The sequence below is a fragment of the Castor canadensis genome, chromosome 1, assembly GCF_047511655.1.
Source record: "Castor canadensis chromosome 1, mCasCan1.hap1v2, whole genome shotgun sequence".
NCBI classification, from domain to species: Eukaryota; Metazoa; Chordata; class Mammalia; order Rodentia; family Castoridae; genus Castor; species Castor canadensis.
In genome coordinates, this window is record NC_133386.1 from 124247439 (window position 1) to 124262079 (window position 14641).

General features: G+C 37.7%; 1 protein-coding gene across 22 annotated transcripts in view; it reads left to right on the forward strand.

The window, feature by feature from the left end:
• The window catches only part of Dlg2 (discs large MAGUK scaffold protein 2), a 2025432-nt gene that overhangs the window by 1864697 nt on the left and 146094 nt on the right, over positions 1-14641 (forward strand). For all 22 annotated transcript variants that reach the window (XM_074081674.1, XM_074081712.1, XM_074081675.1 and 19 more), the window contains one exon: positions 10144-10258. In XM_074081674.1, coding sequence (XP_073937775.1) covers positions 10144-10258 — 115 coding nt within the window. Of the gene's footprint in view, positions 1-10143; positions 10259-14641 lie in introns of those variants that run through there.

Consider the following 14641-nt stretch of genomic DNA (forward strand, 5'->3'; position numbering starts at 1 on the left):
CAAATCCCAATATTGTCTTTCTTCATTCTTACAATGTTCAGTATTTAAAAAGTAAGAGAACATTTTATTATATTATAAAAATGCTATTATCACACCCATCAGATTTTAAAAAATAATTTTTGTTATTATCTAAATCCAGTCATTAATAACTTTTTAAATTGTGGGGACTTTTCTGCCTCTCTAATCAGTATTCAGATAAGGACTGTACAGTACATTTGTTTGTTATGCCTTTTAAACATAGAAAGGACATTTCAACAACAAGCAATGTCAGACATACTTTTAAGGAAAAAACATACAATATATTAAACCACATAAGTTTAGATTTGTGATCGGCTCTCACTCTTGGCCTTCTGTTTCTCACTGTGCAGCCCCTGTTGGGTCTCCCTGCACTCCACTGCCCCACAGATTTCAGGAGTGTTAGGGTCAGGGGCAGGTTGTTCCCTATCCTGGGCATCTCCTATCTCCCCTCAACCTGAGTATTTGGTCTGTGCTAGTTGGACCAAGTGCTGCAGTATGAACCTACTGTCACCCCAACCACACACAATCATACCAAAGAGAACGACCTTGAAACATGGTTTCCAATTGACTTTAAAGCTTAAGCACAGTCACATTACTGACATTTGAAGAAGTTTTCGTTTGGGTGTATATTGGCAAGACTCAACGAGGCCTTTTCATTTTCAAAATGAACCTACCTATAGTTCTCACTATAGATATGAATTGATAGTTGTGTCAGAAATTGGCTGTCAGTGGTTACTTAAGGTGATCTGGACAGTCTGAGACAATCATGTGGGCACCAAAAGAGAAAATAGCAGTCATTTGTAGAGCAAAGTATAGAATCAATGTGAAAAAGGCATTGGATGAGGGTAGGACTAGAAGATTCAAGTTTGAGCCCTAGCTCAGCAGTGTGACCTTGGAGACATTGGTCAGCTTCTCAGAGTCTCCATTTTCTCTTAGTGTTCTTCCCATTGTGTTTCCCTTATCTAGGAATGATAGGATACCCTCCCAGATAATATAGTGTGTAAGTCTCAAGACACTATAAAAGGATAAATCCAGTAGGAATGTCATGGAAGCAAGACAGACATTTGTGCTCCTCAAGTCACACACCCAAGAGGACTGCCAACTGGTCTACTTCTAAAGCAAGAACCACTTTAGCTCCTTTCTCTAGCCTGGTCTGTAATTAGGCAAGAATATTATCCTTTGCGTTGGCCAAGATCTAACTGATTATTAATGCAGAATGCAGGAAGCTTGAGCGTTATTACTTTAGCTCCTAATTCTGTGATTTTTATACTAAAGAACAAGACAAACCAGGCAAAGATTTAATGTTTATATTTGCCAAGGAGTGTTTTCTTATCTGAGTGGATGCAGTCTTAAGCACTATGCTTTAAGTTAGAAGGCACAACTCCTTGTTACCTTTTATAATGCACTATGAGCTACAGATCACACCAGACACACAGTCACCTGTTCCTCTCTCTGAGCCGTTCACCCAAACTCCCAGCAAAACCTCTAGAGAAAATCTCCATTGGTATCCAGGCCCTAATAATATCTGAAGTGTCTGCCCCTCCCCCCCAAAAGTTTCACATTTTTTTCTTTGATCCATCACCTGATGCATCCTTATTTCTATAGTCAAGACAGACATCAAATTCCACAGCTTTTGAGACAAATTTCAGATACTTAAGGAAGTATTCTTCTAGGCGGGTTGGGATTTTAAAGAATTATATCAGTATGAGCTATTTTTATCATCAAGAAAATCTGCCTGTTTTGAATCCATAAAACAAAGTTTGCATTTCACCAAAATGAAATTTGGTGGCGCAAATTTTCAGAGCTAGTATGCATTATATGAAATAACTGGTTGGGTTTTTAGAATGTTGTTTTCCTACAAAACTTATTTCACTTAACACTTAAAGAATTCCTGAGAGTTTGGTTGAAACCTCTGTAAAAGTTCTGTAGCCAAACTGCGAAAATTGTTGTAGTCAAAATAAATGATCCCAATTCTATTTGAAAATGGCAGGTGGTGATGATGGTAGGGGTAATGAAGAAAGACATAACCTGAATTCAGTGTTATTGAAATTTTATTCTAAAATGCTGATCTATTTATAAGATCAGTTTTCTTTCCCTGAAGTCTTCATTTAGCTTACCCAGTTCAATAAACATTCATATTAGCATTAACTCATAACTGTGTAGCACAGTGTGCAAGTGCTAGTAATTGAGAAAAAAGTGACAATGTCCTTGTCCTCATGGTGTCTGTAACTGAGTTCTTAGTACTCAGTATCAGAGATGTACAAAAGATACATACACCCTCTTTCTTTGTAGAGTGCAGAAAAGATAGCAGACTCGTTCAGTTGTGTGGAATTTTTGGTTAAAGTTGGATTCTGATTAATTTAGTTTGTAATCGATTTAATCCCTGTTTCCCTTTATTTTGTTTCCCACAAACATGCACACACATACATACACATATATGTTTCAATCTGATGTAAACCAAGCAATACACACACATGCAAACACATACACATATACGTTTGGATCCGATGTAAACCAAGCAACATCTCTAAATCTTTAGCAGTGGAAAATTCCATGTCTCCTCTTCGATGCAGAATCAGGTGAGCTAGTTTGGGGGTTAAAGCAAAAGGCTAGAGAAATCCTTAGGCAGAATAGCCAGCCTGGGGAGATCTCCTGAAAATCCTCCCTGTGGCTAGAGGTCAGCTTTCTTGACAGTAGGTGGGCATTCCAGTGTCTGTGTTCATAAACACAGCACCCTTCCCCAGACATGACTACTTGAAAAGAGTCCAGGATAAGGGTATCTCTAAAGTCTAACAAAATACACATGGAAGGAAGCTTTTCTTTTCTTCCTTTCTTTTTTTTTTTGCCTATCTGGCTCTGAAATCCCAGAAGATCTGAAAAAAAAAAAAAGGAAACCATTGAATATTTTCTGAGTTTCAAGTAAATAAAATAAATTTTGGCAAACTATTGTTTCTTGAGCCTAAGGTAGAATTAGTGTTCTATGGCTAGTCCTTATGTGTAACTATCTGCTTAAAAGTAAAAGTGGAGAGAAAGCAGTAAAATACTTATAATGTTCTAGTTTAAAACATTCTTTATCATATTATATTGATTATGAGACTCATACCTTCCTGTCTACAAAAATACAGGTCTGACTGTGAAATCAAAATGAGTCTTGTGACCACTCATGTAAAAAGAAATGCTATTATAAATTGATGGTCCTTTTATTTATTTCTTTATTTTTATTTGTTGATGTTCCCTTTAAAAATCATCCTGCTTAGAATAATGAAAACAAAGTACACTGTATTCAGTATTCAGAACACAGTGTATAAGGCAGTGATGAATGATTCCCTTATTTTACAAATGAAGAAAAAGTATCTTTGAGTAGATAAAAGATTTCCCCAATATATCTGAGAGCCTGGACTTAAATCCAGAAACTCACTGCTTTGAGACTCTAGTTGCTCTTGTCACACTATAAGTAATGTAGTAGTTTTACAGAGAGATTTCATTTGGCCCAAATTGTCTATGGCTTTACCTGGTCCCAATTTAGACTTGGCTGTTTTGGCTTCTCCCCACCAAAGGGGAGTTTATTGGTAAATTGTTAGCATCTAGAAAGCACTTGATATTCCTCCCAGGGAACAGATATTTAAATGGCAAGTGATCTTTTTATATTTATAAGAAAACAAAAAATTAAAAGCACCTATACACCAGCCTATGAGCACCTCAGGGTAAAGTCCTGTCCAGTGCGTTTGGTATCTCTGGCAATTAGCATTATACCTGGTATGTAATAAACTCTGAAGATGTGTTGCAGAATAAGTGAAAGAAAGATGTTTCCCCTAAAGAAACTGAAGCATTCATAGTCACAGTGCCATATTCCTGGACCAGCAATCAGATGTTGTAATAAGAATAGATGTAAATTCTTCCTGCCTCATCCCTCCCATATATATTTCCTGGGTCCTGGTGGCAATGACAGCCACATCTAGATAAATAAAATTGTGACCCCACTGCATGGCACACATTCACATTTTCCCCAGCCCCATTGGTGTCCCAAAGTTTGCACTTCCTTAGCTTATATACCACCAAGAGCTTCCAGATCAGGTCTGTCTATTTAAAGCATCTCAGGTATACAGCAGATGGTCTCTTCAGTTCCATTCCTCTATAGGGCTGAAAACAGCCTGTGTCACTTGAATGTGCAAAACCCTGTTACAGCCCAATGATTTTACCAGTTGTTATTAAAGTTATGCCTGTATTCATAAACAGAAAATAGGAAGGAAGACAGTGCTATTCTTGTCATTAGTTCACTAAGGAGTGGATATTCATTTGTCCCAACAAGAACCACCACAGGAATAACATTTTCAAATGCTTCATGTCAAATCTCATTTTGATTCTCACAACTAGTTTGAGAGGTGAATCTCACAATTTTTCAGATGAGCAAATGCAGGCTCAGTAACTTTTGGAGGCCCCACTAGTAATAAATGGCAGGATTAATAATAAAAGCTAACCTCCTAGCCTAGAGTTCTAACCCTGTTCTGCTCTCTGCTTCCTCTAGTAATTGACAGTTGTGAAACCCCCGGATGAGATGAGGATATAAAGGAGCACACGGCCTATTAGTGGCCTCACTCTATAGTGTAATTCATTGAGCTTACTGTTTCCTTCTCTCAGAAATAAGATACACCATCTGAGTCTGGAGGATGAGAACAACTGGGAAGCTTCAATCAATGAAGATTAATCCTACCATATTACATATCTCCTGCCCTCTCACAGGAGGCAGTGCCTCCTTTCTTGTGTGAATGGTAGGCTAGACTTGCATTCTGGGTCTTTTTGCTCATCCTTGACAATTTTCAAAGATTCTCTCTCACTGAGTAGCATGTGGTGATGTTTACACCCTTACATTACTCTATCCAAACATCCATCAGTCAGCAGCCCAAGGTGTTGAGATAATCCTGAAGGATGAAGTTACTGATATTACTGAAAACAGCAGCCACCTTGTAGTTGGTTATCATTCTCCTGAGTTCCAAGTCACTGTGGATTTGTTGGAGGATCCTGAGTGTACATTTAATGTTTGCCCAACAGGTACCCAAACTATGACCATCTGTGGCTCATTCCTCTCTGACCTGGTAGAAACATCACTTTATAGAGAGAGATTATACCAAAGGACTCTAGGAATGGGCACAAGTTTCCATTTTGCTTGGAAATGAAAGGGATTATGATGTTTACAAGTGATAACAAAATAGATTTTGAATTATTCATGAAAATAATAGGAATTGACAGTCATTGCCAAGAGCTAATCTTTCAGATCTATGAATGCTCACAATTTTCCTAGCATATTTTGAGATAGATACAGTTATTATTCCCATTTTACTTGTGAGAAAAATTGAACCCAGAAAGGTTAATAACTTTCACAATGATGTAAACTAGTAAGTAACAGGGCCAGGATTTTGATCCCATCTATATAACCCAACCTCACATGCGTTCTACCATTATCAGCCATCATGTCCAAGTGAAAGAAACCTTAAAATCCCAAATGAATGCATCTAATTAGGAGCAACCAGATTTAGATATCTAAGAATGTCAAAAAATGGAAAGAAATCTGGCTTGTCATACATAAAGGAAGAAAAAATAATTAGTTGGAATCCTTCCAAAAGCTTTGCCTAGGAGTTGGTTTTCAGTGATATGCTTCTTGTTGCAGACAAAACCCCAATAAACACAAAATAATTTGTCATTTAAAAAGCATTTACCAGCCAGGTGCCAGTGGCTCACGCCTGTAATCCTAGCTACTCAGGAGGCAAAGATCAAGAGGATTGAGTTTCAGCGTCAGCCCAGGGCAAATAGTTCAGTGATAGCCTATCTCGAAAAACATCGATCACAAAAAAGGGCTGGTGGAGTGGCTCAAGGTGTAGGCCCTGAGTTCAAGCCCCAGTACAGCAAAAAAAAAAAAAAAAAGAAAGAAAGAAAAAAAAATTACAAAGCATGTGTTTTCTGCAAATCAAGACAGAATAAGGTATTGTTTTGTCAATGTTGTTCTCCACCTCCTTTGTTATCATGTTAAACCTCCTTGTAGTGTCACAGATTCTTCTTATTCAAAACTACATCCAAAGTGCCCAGTACAGCCCTATGTGGACTAAAGGTAGAATGATAGACACAAGGCTTGGGGACTATGGATAGGTGAGGCACCCCAACTCTCTGAGAAGCTTAGAGTTCCATAGAAAACACCAACATATACATGACAAATACAGTCATTAAAGGAAAGAGCAAGATGTCAAGAGGGAGGAGTGAAGACTCAAGACTTATGTTCTGAGAGAATTGTGGTGTCAAAATAGGCATTACAATGAAACAGAAACAAAGTGTCTGAATCCTAGCTCTATGTCCAACGGGCTCTTGACTTTGGTGAAGATAGCTAGCCTCTCTGAACCTCCGTTTCCTTACCTCTGAAAGAATATACCTACTTTGGAATGTTCTTAAGAGAAAGTGCCCATTGTTCAGTACACATCAATTCCCCTTAAATGATTAGAATATCTTAAAATTCCATGTGAAAGTTCTGATGAGGTTTGGAATCAAGAAAGAGTGTTTAGAAATTTGATTGAAAAAAAATGTTCCAAAGGGGAGAACATAAATAGGAGTAAAACATTTAAGGAACAGAACAGAGATGCATGTTAAATAGGTTTGGTGGGTTTTAAGTTGTTGATAAATCTGATTTTTAGTTCTTTTATAAAGCATAAAGATTTATATTTCACATTTTCTGTAGCTGATTTCCTGTTTATTTCCAGAGCATTTCTAACTATAAACTTGTTTATCCCTCCCCATCCCACACCCTTTATATCTGTAAACATGTGTCTTATTGGTTTTGCTTTGACAGAATTATTTGTACCTCAGTTTTAGTTATCGCAAAGTAGCAAAGGAATAAGCACCTTTGAACATAGTCTGCAAGTAAGATGATTGTCAAAATGGAGAAGTGAAGAATAGGATGGATTCCAGATAAGGCACAATATTAAATCATGTATGGTGAGGAATTTAAACACTGTACAGTATTATGCAGACCAAATGTTCCAAAAGCATGGGAGAACACAGCTGGAGTGTCAAATGAGCCATATAGAAGGAAAATATAACACATTATTCAGGCAGGTATCCTGTTGTAATACTTGCTTTAATAATAAATGCCTAGCAGAGAGTCTATGAGAGCCTAACAAAGGGCTGATTGTATGTAGGTTAAGTGTCAGGGAACTGTTTCCAATGCATGGCATGACTGAGACAGGAGAGAACAGAATTGCCTACAGATCCATAAAAGCAACAAAGGGATTTGGAAGTGTCAGTGATTTGATAGAATTAAAGCCTTGAAATTGGAATACTCTTAGAAAAGGCAGTGCTAGAGGAGATGCGTGTTCTCTTCTTATGTTGCAAAACATAACAGTGAAAATGGTCAACTTCAGTACCTGCAACCATTATTATAACTGAGTTTAATAACTACTCACTCTCTCACTCATTATTCATTCACCTAGAAAATGCTGATTGAGCACCTATGGTTAAATGTACCTCTTCTATGTCAGACACTATGTTAGGAACAGGGAATTGCAAGGAAAGCAAGATGTGACATTTGCCCCAAGAGTGCTCAGTCTAAAGGGAAGACTGTAAACTACATGAATAACTGCACACTAGTGTGAGAAATGCAATATATGTAGCAAACTGGGGTTGGGGACTGGCCCTGAATTAGATGCTTGGGGGGAGGGGGATAGTTGAAGGGTGGAATTTCATGTTTTTAATCACAGATACTGAAGTCATCAAAGTTGTAAAGGACAGAGTCCATATCTCCAGGGGGAGATTCAGGGGCACCCAGGGGTGGTATGTGGTATTTGGTGAGTAGCAATATGGAGCAGGGATCAGAGGAAGCCAAAAGTTACTGCTGTGTGTCCCTTCTCTGAGAAATGCTAAGGGGGACTTGTATGATTTCCATTCCAATTGTGGTGTTTTAATAGCCTACCATACCTGCACACATACCCTGACATCCCTACTCATATGCAAAAACCTTGACAGACCTAATATCTCGTATGGGAATGTTAAATAAATCAGTCAAAATATGGAATATAATTAATGATATTAAGAAAAATGATATCTATATAGTTATTAGAAGGTAGGAAAAATCCAAGTTATACTGTTAAAAGGAAGGGAAAAAATCTTAATATAATATATAGATAGGGTCTCATGTATGTATGTATTTATGCTCACATCCTACACACACATACTCACCAACCTATATATCAAACATACACCCCTCAGGCCCCCTAGGGTGAGCTGTGGGGAAGGTCAGCAGTAAGAGAGAAGGCAAGGGAAGGCAGAAGACGCCAGAGGAACAATCATTTTATACTGTTTTTAAAAAATATATATCACTCAAACTTTCACAACATCCATGGACTTCATGTTGTAATTTTAAAAAAGAAATGAGGTAATACTTCATAGTTTCTGCCACGTGGCCAGCAATGAATGCTAATTGGTTCATCTGGGTAGCAAGGAAATACAACTTGCTCAAAATGACTGAAATCTGCATGCAGTGTCATCTGGATGGTTATAAAAAGTGTTTTCTCTCACTAATAAGATAGAATGAAATAAACTGTCTTAAATTATGGTCAATAGATTTTAGGTTACATATGTGTTCTGCTTATTTAATCATTTAGGATTTAATTATTCAAAGCCAAGTTTCAGTAGGAAGCCTTCCAAATGTGCATAATGACAGACCTTCCTTAAGCACTGGAAATTCCCAGACAACTATTATGGCTTTACCTGTAAGAGTAGTAAGCTTTAAATATATTTAACATTCAGAGCTTATTATTCTGTTGTCTGTTGTTTAAAATTGTTGTCAAATCTTTCAGGAAAGCCCATCCTATAATAAATAATAAATATTCTATAAATTGAAATTAAACCTAATATGAAACTTTATATTATGAAGAATTTGAAACACTTTCTTTATATTCATTTAGCCATCCTTGTTTTCATGGTAAATTGTGATTAAATTGAATTAAAAATCAACTTACTTTTTGAAATGTACTAAGAACCACTATTAAAATTCCTCCTGGTGAGTTTCTTTGTAATTAAAAGAATCATTTGTTATTTCAATTAACATTTTCAAATTTATGTGTGGGTAAATTAAGCTTTCACCTACTGGATTTTCCTGAAGCAATACATTTTTTTTTTTTTTGCCAAAGATGATAGGAAAATGTCTAGGTTGTGATCCAGAATATTGAAACTTCAAAAGTGATTTCATTTTACATGCTGTTTGTGTTAATAAGTATCTTAAAACCTATTAGCTCTTTATTTTTATTAGACTGGCATGGAAAGAATAAGTTTCCTATGAATAGCATAATACACTAACTATATTTCCTTGATTTTTTCAAAAGAACCATATACTTTTTTTTAAAGTTGGAATGATTCTAAAATATATTTTACATGACAATGTAAAAAAAGTTGGCCTAAATGCATTGTGTAAGTTAGAATTGAGGGAGTTTAGTATGTAGACAAGGTTATGGGGCAAATCAAGGTATCCTTAGTGGTTAACTTTTAGCTGCCTGGGAGGGGGCACCTAAATTAAGTGATGATTCTTACAGAATTCATCACCAAACACCAGATTATCTGGTCTATCGGTCTGAGCAATTGAATATTCTTTTCAATACCCCATAGTATTAGGAATTTCGGGAGCCTTTGATCTCCACTCAGATTTTCTCATTTTTGTGCGTATTCGTAATTATCACAGGTTCGTGTGATAATAGGTACCTGTGTCCTAACCACTGGCAAGGGAGCTCATCTCCATCACAGGAGGGTACTGTGTGTTGCCTGTTTATGACACTCCCACCCCTCTTCCTCAGAACAGTCCCCCATCCTCTCCTCGCCGCCCCTGCCCCACCGTCCTGGACTTTTCACAAGTTGGCGATTTGATGGCACTGTATTTCTAAGTACCTCGAGGCTCGAGGCGGGGTGGAGGGGGGGTATTGATTTTATCTTTTCCTCTCATGAACAGAAAATAATAGTAAGCGGGAGAAAGTACTCTTGTCAAGTGCTTGGCAAAGGAACCCACACGATGTGCAAGTGGCTGCCTCGGCTGTGCAGGATTTCTAACTCTCTGAAGGCACAGGACCAAACTTGCCATTTTTGTTTCATTCCCAGATTACGCTCGATTTGAGGCCAAAATCCATGACCTGCGAGAGCAGATGATGAATCACAGCATGAGCTCCGGGTCTGGATCCCTGCGGACCAATCAGAAGCGCTCCCTCTACGTCAGGTAGGAAAGGAGGCGCTCCGCACTGCGATCCGGCTTGGTGTAGGATCGCGAATGGGGAGGCAAAGGCCACCTCGCCCAGCAGTGCAGCATGTTTTCATTTGTGCACGCTCATCCGGACGCTACTGAAAGACCTTATGCTAGCGATGTCAAAGAATTGTCTAAAATGTAACTAGGTCAAGTTACTTAAAACCCTCTGCTTTTATGAAGTCTAAGACCTAGCCTCACCATGTAGGCAAGGATAGCCTTCAACTCTCCATCCTCCTGCCTCAGCACCTCTGGGTGCTGAGATTGCAGGCATGAACCGCCACACACATCCCTCAAATTTATTCAGTAAAAATAATAAGAAACATTCGCATTTCTGAAATACATGGACCAAATACATGGACATTTGCTGGCCATTAGTCCGAGAAGAAAATTTGCCTTATCGTTTCCTAATTTTCCTTAATGTCGACTGTGTTAACACTGATGTATTGATTTGAAATCAGCATTATTCTTCTAAAGAGTTCTGGGATTTTTTTCTATAAGCTTGAGTGAAAGGTTTTCTTCTGTGGCATCTCATTACCAATTATTTCTCAGACCATAAAAGTTCCTTGCCTGTCAAAACTCATTACCAGAAACAAAAATGATTGAACTGAAAATACTCTCCTATTTCTTGTTCCTGTAGTTACCTCTTGAGTGAGCTCTGTAGATACTCAACCAAAACGTGTTCCTCCTCCTAGCACTGGCCTCTTCTAGACTAAATCAGTGCAAACGGAACTTTTATAAAAATGTGGATACTTCTGGGGGAGAGTGGTGCCTAATTAGTGGTCAAAATGAATGTTCCTATCAGGGTCACACCCTTTGAATGCTCCACACCCTGCTCTGGCCCAGAATTCCATCCATTTCCATCTGATGTTGCATCCTCCTCCCCTGAAATTTCACTTTCTTTTCCCTTCAGGAAGTCTGTGGTATAGATACTAAATGATGTACTCAAATTGAATTTGTTTTTGGTTCTACCTGGCTGTAAAGTGGTCTTTCCTGTGTGTTAGGTAGGCATGGCAGGGGCAAGAACAGAACAGGATTCTGGAAGGTGGTAGGTTCTCCAGGGTCTTAATTTGTTGGCTGCTCTGACAAGCATAGAATACTTTCTTATTCCAGGGCATTTCAAAACCTCGAAGCCCACGTATTAAAACAGACTCTCAACCATCCAGATTTGCCCAAGTTTCTGAAATGCAGAAAGTTCCTTTGATACACTTCATTGTAATCTGTGGAAGAAACTGTTAACACCCTAAAACATGTTTTGTAGTGACATCACAAATATGACAAAGTTAACCCCTGTTTCTGTTTTTCTTACTTGTGTTGTATTGCTGGTCTTCATGATGCAAAATATTTTTTAAATTTTGAAATGTTTTAGTTTTGGGTAACCAGTCAGGAGAAGCCAGTTGGGTTAATTGGACAGAGATAAGTTAGTTAATGCTATTGAAATGGTTTCATAGAATAATACTGTGAAGAAAAATTACCAAATGTTGGTACCTGATTAAAAAATAGAATGCATAAAATGCACATATTTGATGAAAATATGTTGCCAATAGCCTTTAATTATCAAGTTATGAAAAATTAGGAAAATTAAACAAAGGGCTATGATTTACAAAAAACAAAAACATTTATTTGAAAGTAGTATCAATTAGAATCAACTCTGTATTCTCAGAAATGATAAATAAAAGTATAACATGAAAAAGAGATGAAGACTTAAATAGTTGGAAATGGTACTGAAAGATGAGCCTCTCTTAAATGAGTCTCAAAAATATTTGACTCTACATTCAAAGTGCCCCAGACAAAATCCCTATGATATACAAATATGGTATGTGGTTTCCAAATGTTCAATTATGAATACTTACTTAGCACCCAGAGGGCTAGCCTCAGCATTTGAATGATTGCAAAACATAGAATTAGGAGAAATATGGGTCATGGATAGAGTAAGATCAGAAGGAAAGACCTCATCAGAGTCTCTGGCCTTGTTCTTACACATTGTGATAAAATAGACCCCCCCCCTGCCCCCCCCCAAAAAAAGCAAGAACATGAAATGGAGTAAAGCCTTAACAGAATTTTTGTCAAAAAAGATTCAACAGATTTTCACCTTTGCCTTTTTTTTTTTTTTAAATAGCATTTGGCTATAGGTTTTTCATAGAGAGGCTTCTCTATCTGTAACAACTGGCTCAGTGCCAGTTGGTGTGTGATTATTTTAGAAAGTTAGCTACTTGCTTTCTCAAAATAAATGAGCAGCAGAATTTTTCTAACTATATAAATATAAGATGATGAGCATCTCTTTAATCTGAAAATGACATTCTGGAGTAGCATTATACTCATTTTGTTTCACCTTATGTAATATGAGGGCTGGAGAGACCTTTAACTATCACCAAATCCACCACTAAATTTACACAAGAGGAAACTGAGGCTCCAAAAGAGAAAACATTTGCCTGGGATCCCAAGCTATTTGTGGCAGAGTCCAACTTCCTACTCCCAATCCCATACTCTTCTTCATCATCCCACCTCTAGGTCTTAGCTTATAGGGTTTTGGCTGTCAAATTTACTTTATCTGTGATGCCCAGTCTTCTTTTATAGTACCTTGTTGGGCTCTTAGATTAACGAATAGGGTAACTGAGAGGAGAAATTCAAATTCAAACCTCTCTGGGGCTTTTAAACAAGATAGACAGAACATATAGGTTTTCTTTGGTATTATTATTCATATTTTTACATGAAGCCAAAACCTAAATCAGAAAATAAACAACCTCTTTGTTCTACAAGAAGCAGTTGAGGTGACTTAGTGCAATATTTGCCTGTGCCACAAAACTATTCTCCTTGCAGTTATCTCCTCTACCCTTCTCCTTTTTCTCATCTCCTCTCCTCTTTCTCTGCCCCCCCCCCCACCTTTTTCTCTCTCCCCTCCCTTCCCCCACAATCCTAGCCCTGGCTCCGGCCATGTTGAAGTGGATACATCTTCTCTCAAGAGCTTGTAGAAGCTGGCCTCATTCCCCTGCTAGAAGTGATCCTCCAGGTGGTCTGCATGAAATCTTTAAGTCAGGGAAAGTAACGTGCACTGTCCAAGTCAAGTGGTGCTTTGACCTGAAGGCAGCCCTCTCTGTTCTCCAATTAGCTGCAATTGTTTTCCTTCTTTTAATCTTTTGTGTGAGGCACTCAAGTACTTTGGTAGTACTGTACAAATGAAATCAATTGTCACTTATAAACTTGTACATGTTCTATGAAAATGATTTGGTTTAATAGGCTATTTGTATTTTGTATTTCTTACCTTTTGAAACCTGTAGTTGTAGAATCTTAAAAGTAAATAAAGTGGGGCTAGGAATGTAGTTCAGTGGTAGAGCACTTCTCTGGCCTGTGTGAGGCCCTGGATTCCATCCCCAGCACCACAAAAAAGAAACAAGTAAACAAAGTATAAAAACATGAAAAAAAATTTTTTTTTAATGTTCCACAAGTACATTATCAGTTCTTCAAATGCACATGCATTTAGTCACCTGAGCTACTGGAATATGGGTTTGTTTGTATTTTGAGGGTTTCCCTAAGAGCAGAATGAGTAGGCAGCTGCCTAGGTGGAGTGATTTTATGAGCACATCCTCTAAACTGTGCCCTCCCTTCTATTTAATCTGGTAATAGCAAGCTTCTCCTTGCTATTACCAGATTAAATAATGGGATGTATCTTTATATCTAAGTGCTGCTAAGATCAGAGCTAGAAGGGATTAAATTCACAAAGCAGCACAAATGACTAGAAAATAAGCCTTTCTTTTGATAAAGGAGAGGAAGAATACCCAGGCCACTGGGAGAATACAGAGGGCCTGAAAGAAAAGCAGTTAAGTCCACCATGGGAGGTCAAGGCCATAGAAAAGAATGTAAAAGAAAAACTTGGCTCATTTGTTAATAAAGCACGGTGATTTTGAGAGTTCAAGGAAGTAACACCTCTATTGTGAATTTGGACTTAAGAATCAGTGCTATGAGTTCTATGGTTGCTTCATGCATTCATGAAGCATCTTTTGTGATTGTATGTTCTGTACCCCAAACTTATAATAGACACTGAAGACTCAGCAGAAACTATCATGTTTTCTGTCCACAAAAAACTCAAAGGAGTTTTGACTAAGGGAAGACAATTATATTCAATGTGATATAAAAGGGTCTCAGTTAGCTCCAGAAAATCCTAGAATCTTGATTGCTTCCTACTGCAGGAATATCTGAATTGATTCTTGAATGTCTTGAATGAGTTGACTGAGAGACTTTAAAATCTCTTGATCCAAAATACACTCTTTATTATGACCTGGTAAATAGAACACATATAAAGGTGAAGAAATTGTTGATTAAATGTATACTTTCTATGTACCACATACTTTGTTATTTCCC